At 43.6% G+C, this 9,912-nt stretch overlaps 1 protein-coding gene across 1 annotated transcript in view; it reads left to right on the forward strand.

Moving 5' to 3' along the window:
- The window catches only part of CLDN1 (claudin 1), a 42,383-nt gene extending 34,392 nt beyond the window's left edge, over positions 1 to 7,991 (forward strand). Inside the window, exons 2-4 of the mRNA XM_042461027.1 lie at positions 2,102 to 2,266; positions 3,092 to 3,176; positions 5,819 to 7,991. Of these exons, the coding sequence (XP_042316961.1) occupies positions 2,102 to 2,266; positions 3,092 to 3,176; positions 5,819 to 5,981 (413 nt within the window). The 3' untranslated portion in view covers positions 5,982 to 7,991. The remainder of the gene's footprint in view (positions 1 to 2,101; positions 2,267 to 3,091; positions 3,177 to 5,818) is intronic.
- The last annotated feature ends 1,921 nt before the right edge of the window (positions 7,992 to 9,912 follow it).

Below are 9,912 nucleotides of genomic sequence, written 5' to 3' on the forward strand. Positions count from 1 at the left end.
AATCATAGAGTTAGACGAGACCGCAAGGGCCATCCAGTCCAACCCCATTCTGCCATGCAGGAAATCACAATCAAAACATCCCCGACAGATGGCCATCCAGCCTCTGCTTAAAGACCTCCAAAGAAGGAGACCCTACCACCCTCCAAGGAATTGTGTTCCACTGTCAAACAGCCCTTACTGTCAGGAAGTTCCTCCTAATGTTGAGGTGGAATCTCTTTTCCTGTAGTTTGCATCCATTGCTCCGGGTCCTAGTCTCTGGAGCAGCAGAAAACAAGCTTGCTCCCTCCTGAATATGACATCCCTTCAAATATTTAAACAGGGCTATCATATCACCTCTTAACCTTCTTTTCTCCAGGCTAAACATCCCCAGCTCCCTGAGTCATTCCTCATAGGGCATGGTTTCCAGACCCTTCACCATTTTAGTCGCTCTCCTTTGGACACACTCCAGTTTCTCCACATCCTTTTTAAATTGTGGTGCCCAGAACCAGAGCACAATATATTGGCACAATATATCTCGTCTTGCCTCACAGCCGTCTCGCAGTGGATGCGCCATCGGCGTTTGAAGCTCAACATGTCAAAGATGGAGCTTCTTGTCTTTCCTCCTAAGTCCACCCTTCCGCACTCCTTTTCTGTCTCTGTGGACAACATTTCTATTCAACCAGTCCAGCAAGCCTGCAGTTTTGGTTTTATCTTTGACTCTTCTCTGTCGTGTATCCCTCAGATCCAGACCACAGCCAAGGCTTGTAGATTCTTTTTGTACAATATTGCTAAAATCCGACCTTATCTTTCCGCCTGCACTGCCAAGATCCTGGTCCATGCCCTAGTGATCTCACGACTGGATTACTGTAACGTCCTCCTGGCTGGGCTTCCTCTTTCTCACCTCCGTCCTTTAATCTCTGTCCAGCATTCAGCTGCACGCATTATCCCCCTCCCTTTCCGCATTCAGTATAAGCTCCTGCTGTCGACGTTTAAAGCCCTCCATGGGCTGGCCCCTCCTTACTTATCAGACCTTCTTTCTCCTCACCTTCCCACTAGGGCCCTCCGTTCTGGTAGTCAAGGTCTGCTGTCCCAGCCCAGGATTTCCTCTGCCCCATCCCGGATTCGCCCCCTTTCCCTCGCTGCCCCTCACTCCTGGAACCTTCTTCCCCCACAAGCAAGAGCCATCACTTCTTTAACCAGCTTCAAAACGGAGTTGGAGACCATTCTGTTCAGGGCAGTATTCCCAGGCATTGCATAATTGTCACTTGCTATTTGATGTTCTTTTCTTCCCTGTTTTATTGAATCATTTCCTGTATTGCTATGTATTTTATATGTATTATCCTACTAGAGATGCCCCCTCCCCACCCTCACTCCCTTTGTGTCGTGTCTTTTTAGATTGTAAGCCTGAGGGCAGGGATCCGTCCAATTAAAAAGATTGTATGTACAGCGCTGTGTAAATTTACAGTGCTTTATAAATAAAGGTTAATAATAAATGATAATAATAAACACTATTACTTCCCTTGATCTAGACACTATACTTTTATTGATGCAGCCTAAAATTGCATTGGCCTCCTAGATCCCTTTCTGAGGGATCCCTAGATCCCTCTCTGAAAAGCATGTTTCAGGGGTGCTTCAGTTGTGCCTTCCTGCATGGCAAGGGGTTGGACTACATTGCCCTTGTGGTCCCTTCCAACTCTCAGATTCAGTGATTCTATGACTCAGTCTAGTTGGACAAACATCTGGTAGAAGATGAGAAATGGTTTTTTTTTTCTGTCTGAAAACTTCAAGATCCTAAAACTCCTGAGATACAGAACAATACTGGGTAGGTTGGCCAAGGTTCTGACTTAGGGTCAAGCTAAATGTTAAAAGGAGTGTGTGTTCTCAAGGATAAACCTGTTTTTTCTCGACAACGCAATTTCCTCAAAGATGCACACCTGAGCAATGAGATCTGAAAATTAATCCCACATTTATCTGAAATGTAAGGTACAGAAGTGACAGAAATCATATGTAATAACAAACTGACATCTTCCTCCACCTTAGGGAGCATCTTTTCTACAAATATGCTCAATGCAATATCTAGTTTGAACTGGTTCATAAAGCAACCTTGTGTGTTCTTTTGTAGGCAGCTTGCAGGCAACACGTGCCTTGATGGTGGCCAGCATCCTTCTGGGCCTCATTGCCTCTTTCATTGCCATGATTGGAATGAAATGCATGAAGTGCATGGAGGATGATGAAGTGAAGAAGATGCGGATGGCTCTCCTTGGAGGCATCATCTTCCTTGTCTCAGGTGAGGAACATCATTCTTGTCTCAGGTTATAACCCCTCCCAAACCCCCATAGTTACACTCGTGATTTTACCAAAATTCCTTTTTCATCTGCCCTGGGTACAATGGGAGATGGTTGGATGAGGCGCCAAATTTGACATCAGCAGAACTTCTGTTCACTTCAGAGCAGCTGAAACAATGAATTCCCCACCCTGTAGATGCTCCACTTGACACCCATGTCTATTTCCACCCATGAGATCATGATCCAGTGGCATCTCTTGGGTTGGTGTCACCCTGGTGTTGTATCTCATAGCTGTCATCTATAGAGTTGGAGCTGCCAGATCCAGTTTCTCTGGAGTATAAATGGGTCTCTATGGAAAGGCTCTGATCTACTTGCCATATACAGCAGGTGAACCAGAGCTCCCTAAGGGACTGCCCATGTCCTGGCTTGTTCCAGTCTACTGGCTTCATTTGCAAGTCACCAAAGGGTCCAGGTATCATTTGGCGATGGAAGGTCTCCAGAAATTTGCCATGGTGTGCTGACAGCATCCCATCCAGCCTGACAGCATCCCTTCCCACTCCTTTGGGTGGGTAGATTGGGTCCTCCTCAGGACCATCAGTCTCTGGGAGTCCTAGTCTACCCATAGAGAGGTGTAATGGTACATTCCACACCAGAAGGCAGACACTTCCCTCTGAGGTGTCACCCAGTGTCTATATCTTCCACACCCCTTAGAAATTCCCATTCTATGATCCAACGTTGACCACAACCTGAACTGAGATCTGTATACCTCTCCTTTGAAGTCTCCCTTGTTGACTCACTTGTCTGTGCCTCTCTCTCCTCACCTACAGGATTTGCTGCCTTGGTAGCCACATCTTGGTATGGGCATCAAGTTGCTCAGGACTTCTTCAACCCATACACCCCTGTCAACACCAGGTAAAATGGGGCTTCTGTGTGACAGTACAGTACTGAAAGGTTTACACCAATCTCCCATTTGTCTCCAGAAATCATGAGATAGAAAGTTGCCCACCCTGACCACTAGGACTGAAAAGAATATTCACAACAATTTGTTTGCAGATGGAAAAGTGGGCATCTGAGCAGTTGGGAAACCCAGCGGGAAAGAATAACTGAACTGGGAGGCTTTTTGCTCTGTTTTATCCCTATTATAAAAATATCCTGAACTGTTTCAGTAGAATTATTCTGCAGAGACATACACATGAGGTTTTTTTGCTCACAAAAATCTCAGTTTTCTGCACACAAAAACAGGATGCTTTGCTGGTAAACCCACACACACATTTATTTCTCCACATAATGGCTGGAGTTCATGACCACAATTACAAATGCATAACCTAGAGTTACTTGTTTGTAACTGATAGCATGTGTAGGGGTAAAATCAGAAAAGCCAAAGTGCAGAATGAGCTCAGGCTTGCTAGAGAGGTTAAGAACAATAAAAAGGGCTTTTGGGGGGTACGCTCATAGGAAAAGGAAGAACAAGGAAATGTTGGGACCACATTGCATGGAGAAGATGGTGAAATTCTAACGGAGAACACAGAAAAGGCAGAACTACTCAACACCTTCTTTGCCTCACTCTTCTCACAAAAGGAAAAGGGTGATCAACCTGAAGAAAATGGAGCAGAGGATACAACTGGGGAAATGCAGCACAGAATAAGTAAAGAAGTAGTACAGGGATACCTGGTTAATCTAAAGAAATTTAAGTCTCTGGAACCAGATGAACTACACCCAAGCATATTAAATGAACTGGCAAATGTAATCTCAGAGCCATTGGCAATAATCCTTGAGAACTCCTGGAGAACAGGAGAGTCCCAGCAGACTGGAGGAGGGCAAAGTCCCCATCCTCAAAAGGGGAGGGGGGGGGAGAAAGAGGATCCCAAAAATTATCTCTGAAGATGCCAGCCACAGATTCTGGCGAAATGTCAGGAAGAAACTCTTCTAGAAGATGGCCACATAGCCCGAAAAACCCACAAAAAACCATGGATGCCGGCCATGAAAGCCTTTGACTTCACAATTATCACTCAGTCTGATTCTAGATTCTAGATTCTAGAGCAGATAATTAAACAGAGAGTCTGTGAATATCTAGAAGGGAATGCTATAATCACAAAAAAATCAACATGGGTTTCTGAGAAACAAGTCATGCCAAACTAATCTGATCTCTTTTTTGATAAAATTATCACCTTGGTAGATGAAAGTAATGCTGTGGATATAGCATAGCTTGATTTTGGACCTTCAACAACGTCCCCCATGATATTCCTGCAAACAAGCTAGTAAATTTGGGGCTAGGCAATACAACTGTTAAGTGGATTTGCAATTGGTTGACCGGCCGTACCCAAAGCAATGGCTCCTCTTGATCTTGGAGAGAAGTGACCAGTGTGGTCCCACAGAGTTCTGGTACCTTTTTCAGTGACTAAGATGAGAGAATAGGGGGCATGCTTATCAAATTAAGAGGATCAGCTAATATCCTAGAAAAAAGGATCAAAATTCAAAATGACCTTAATAGATTAGAAAGCTGGGCCAAAACTAGCAAAATGAATTTCGGCACGAAGAAATGTAAGGTTCTGCACTTAGGCAGGAAAAAAAAAGAAATGCATTGATGGGGGACACCTGACTTAACAAGCCTACATGTGAAAGGGATCTAGGAATCCTAGTAGACCGCAAGTTGTACATGAGTCAATAGTGTGATGTGGTGGCTAAAAAGACCAACGCGATTCTAGGCTGCATCAAAGGAATCAAGGGAAGTAATACAGTGGACCCTTGTTATACGCTGGGGTTTGGTTCCAAGATCTCCCATGTATAACAAAATCCATGTATGCTCAAGTCCCATTAAGTATAATGACATAGCAAAATGGTGTCCCTTATAAAAAATGGAAAATAAAGGTAAATTTATACTTTTTTGGTACATTTTCAAACCGTGTATGCTTAAATCCGTGTATAAAAAATCCGTGTATAAGAAGGGCCGACTGTAATCAATTAATGTCTGAAAACATGAGCTGCCTTTCAATAACTAATAATAGAAATAATAGAAAATGAGATATCATTGTGCAAAAAGATACTGAGATCTTTGCAACTAACTGTGAAAGAAGTCGTAACATAAGCTTTTGTAGATTTGGTCCACTTCCTCAGAGAATGGAGTGATCTGGTTCCCAGGAATGACCTTCATGAACAGACCATATGAATAGCCAGAGAAATGCAAAAACTTGTGGATATGGTGATATTTACAAAGGTCCTTCTTGGGCACCAGTTCAAGTATCTGAGGAAGTGGACCAAATCTACAAAAGATCCTTCCTGGGCACTAGTTCACTCCAAGTATCTGAGGAAGTGGACCAAGTCTACAAAAAGTCCTTCCTGAGCACCAGTTTACTCCATTCATCAGAGGAAGTGGACCAAGTCTATGAAAGTTTATGCTAAAACTTCTTTTGCTCAGTTAGTCTCAAAGGTGGTGCTAGATGCCCTTGCATACAGGAACTGCATATATGATTAATCATTGCATAGCATTATCAGTGATTATGAAGGCTTCCTGTTGCCCTGCATGCTCACTTGTTATTGCTTTTCCCTTCTCCTAGGTTTGAATTTGGACAAGCTCTCTTCATCGGTTGGGCAGCTGCTTCCCTGGTTATCTTGGGTGGGGCCTTCCTTTGCTGCTCATGTCCCCGAAGAGAAACCTCCTACCCCCCAACTCGGCCCTACCCCAAGAGCGCCCCCTCTGCTGGGAAGGATTACGTATAATGCAGAAATAATGCTGGAGAACCTTCCTTGGCCTTGGAGAATACAAAGGGACACTGTTTAACCACTGTTTTCCCAAGAGCAAAGCCTCGGGCTTTGACACACTGCCTTATCCTCTGTAAAACCAACATGTATCTGTACATAGATATATATGCATAACCCTTTCTATTCTTGGATGGGCAGTATTTCCCTGCCCTCTAATCTGATGGAAAATCCCAGACCCAAATTGTAGATATTTACAGCAAAATGGCAAGAAATCACCATACTTGATGGGAATGTATTTCTCTTCCTTTGGAGCAGAAAGGATACACCCTCCAAAATTAGTTTTCTATGTTTTTTTAAAAAAAAATCTTAGTGGTTCTTATTGTATTTTGGCAACTGTGTGTGTGTGTGTGTGTGTGTGTGTGTGTGTGTGTGTGATCTGCTCCACTCCTGTCCATGTCATCTGAGCCCTTTCCATATATTTCTATATCAAGGCAACAGAAGATACTCATGTAGAACACAGGAGGCCAAATGTTCAAAAATCATGGAGAGTGGTCTGACTGATGAAATCTTTTTGAATGTGAGGATATGCTAGAGTTTCAGATTGTTCCACTCCTCACTCTTTTGGGCGTAGAAATCAGGAATAATTGAGAATGGTGATTATGCAACGTCACCTCATTGGCAAATTGCAGCATTGCACAACCAAATGCGCAATGTGCAGCTCTGCTTCCATAGCCTTCAACTGAATATGGGGGTTGCACTGTGGCCGTAGGGGAATTTACACATGTGTAAGACAACAGCAGGATTCTGGCCTAAGGCTAGGGCATTCTGGGAGCTGTAGCCCAAAAAGTAATGTTCCCAGGCTCTGGTCTCAGTCCCCAAATGGGCAAAGGGAGCTTAAACTGAGACTCCATTTGTAGAATCAAACAGGACGGGGAAACTATGGTTGTATGGCTGCACCTTCATTGCAGAAATAATGCAGTTTGACATCAGCTTGACGGCCATGATACAATGCTATGGAATTCTGGGATTTGTAAGATGCTTAGCCTTTAGAGAGCTCTGGTGCCACCACAAAACACAAACACATTATCACAAACACAGTTAATGTGGTGTCAAACTGCATTCATTCTGCAGTGTGACAGCAGCCTATGTTGTTTGCCACACACTGCAGCTCAAAACGCTCTTTGCACAGCATGCAAATGGCTCTGTAAAAATCACAAAGAGCAACATCATTATGTGCATAGGATTATCTTTATTTGCACTGTCATTGAGGTTTGGAAAGATGATGATTTTTAAAAACCCTCTGTGTGCCAAAATGGAGGCTAGCAACTTCAGTTCCGCAAGGTCTGTGCCCCATATGACCCAGTTGTCTAAGAAGCGCCTTAGCTCACCTTGGACTTAGGGGCAGCTGCCTGTCCATACACTCTGCCCCTGCCCTGACAGACAAGATGGAAGGATTTAATGGACTGGGAAGGCCCTCCTGACTGTATTCCTGTCTCTAGGCTCCTGGAAACTAAGGTTGCATCCGCATTGCACAATTAATGCAGTTTGACACCGCTTTAACTGCCATGCTGTGGATTTCTGGGATTCATGGTTTTCTGAGATACTTGGCCTTCCCTGGAAGAGAGCACTGCCCCTCCCCCCCAAAAACCCCCTACTAATCCAAGGATTCAATAGGATGGCACCATGACAGTTAAAGTGGTGCCAAATTGCATTGTGTCATCAGCCTCAGCTGTCACCAAACAAGCCACAAAGAGTCCATTCAGTCATGGACATCTCCACTTTGGTACATTGGGTGGCTGGGATCCATGCCAATGGGACTTTCTCCTGAGTAGATATACTCAGGATCAGGCTGTATGTCACTTCTCTTTGAGGGCAAATTCTCTGTTGTGAATCACTTGCAATTTGGCCCAAATGTACACCTGGTCATCTGTAATAATTAATTAAACCTTAATTGGCCCACAAAGGAGAGGGAGGGATGACTTTTCTATGAGGAAAACCTGTATAAAGTGTTAACAGTTTTCAATAAATGTAACCTTTTTTTAAAGAATCTGTGTCTCTTTTTTCTTCTTCGCATATTCCTTTTACTTCATTATTGATGAGGAAATGAGGAAAAAGAATCTTTGCTGAGAAATTGTTTCTCTTAGCTATTTCCTTTGTATCGCAATGAAGTACGACTGACCTGTGCTAGAAATATTTGAAATTTTTCTCCCGTTCTGAGAATACCAGAACTCTGGGTGGTCAAAGGATGAGAAAAATCAGGAAAGACAAAAGGAAGTAATTCTTCACTTCAAGAAGGATGTGGACAAGCTGGAGCATGTCCAGAGGAGGGCAAGCAAAATGGTGAAAGGTCTGGAGACCACCAAGCCCTATGAAAAGCAGCTTAGAGAGTTGGGTATGTTTATCCTGAAGAAGGGAAGGTTAAGGAGTGACAGGATAGCTATGTTTAAATACTTGATGGACTGTCATAGTGAGGATGAAGTGCACTGTTTTCTGCAAAAGCAAGGGAAGACCCCATCTGATTTTGGATGCTGTTGTGTGCCTTCAGGTCATTTCCAACTTATGATTACTCTAAGGAGAACCTATCACAGGGTTTTCTTGGGAAGGTTTGTTCAGAGGAGATTTGCCATATTCATCATCTCAGGCTGAGAGAGAATGGGACTTGTCCAAGGGCACTCAGCGGGCTTCCAAGGCTGAGCTAAGATGCAATCCCTGCTCTCCACAGTCTGACAGCTCTTTCATACTACAGAAATAAAGCAGTTTGACACCACTTTAACTATCATGGCTCTATCTTGTGAATTCTTGGGATTCGTAGTCTGGTGACATATTCAGCCTGGTCTCTCAGAGAGCTCGAGTGCCTCCCCAAACTGAAAATCCAAGGATTTTGTAGGATAGTCATGACAGTTAAAGTAATGTCAGACTTCTTCAATTTTGCAGTGGGGATACACACATAATTCAACAAGGAAACCATTACACCATGCTGGCTCTCCATTTGGAAGCTAGGTGGGGTTAAACTAGGATGAGAGACCACCAAAATGCATGCCAGGGAGCTCCAGGTAGGGTTAGGAAACACTCCTTCCTGAAACCTTATAGAACTAATGCTGTCACTCAAAGTTCATTGGGTAAATGGACCATCAGTGATCAGATGGAGTAGAAGACCACTGTACACACTCAGACGTGTCTGATTCCACAAGTCAGAGTCAGATCTTGCTGATGTGGGAACTTTGAGGGTATATTGTATTAGAAATGACCAAGTAGGCCTAGAAAAGACTCCTCCTGCCTGAAACACTGGTAGATTCATGGAATCATAGAGTTGGAAAAGACTCCCAAGGACCATCCAATCCAACCTCCTTCTGCCATGCAGGGCTATACCATCAAAGTATTCCCTGTGGCTGATGGCGATCCAGCCTCTGCTTAAAAAATTCCAAAGAAGGAAACTCCACCACACTCCCAGGCAGCAGCATCTTCAACTGTCAAACTTTGGTCCTCCAGATGTTTTGGACTTCAGCTTCCAAAACTCCTGACGATTGATCAAATTGGTTGGGGCTTCTGAGAGTTGGAAGACTAAAGTTTTGAAATTACTGTTCTAATGTTTAGGTGGAATCTGTTTTTGTGTCAGTTGACAGTGATGGGCAAGATGAACGGTCTGTCTCAACAGAAGGCAACTTCCTACAGTCTGAATGCTGAAGACTGCAGAAAAAACAGCCTCTCCAAGGATGGAATAAATCTTTGGTTAGCCTTTGATTAACCACTGCCTTCCAAAATATGAAAAAATTGTTTCTGAGAATTTCCCACACTGTGTTTGTTGTTTTTATCCAGAACGAAAAGAGTAAAAGGGGGATTTGAGTGGAGAATTATGGGAACTATACTGTATTATTATTTTTATTTATTTATTGCTCCTCTCTCTCTCTCTCTCTCTCTCTCTCTCTCTCTCTCTCTCTCTCTCTCTCTC

This window comes from Sceloporus undulatus, chromosome 3, assembly GCF_019175285.1.
Source record: "Sceloporus undulatus isolate JIND9_A2432 ecotype Alabama chromosome 3, SceUnd_v1.1, whole genome shotgun sequence".
NCBI classification, from domain to species: Eukaryota; Metazoa; Chordata; class Lepidosauria; order Squamata; family Phrynosomatidae; genus Sceloporus; species Sceloporus undulatus.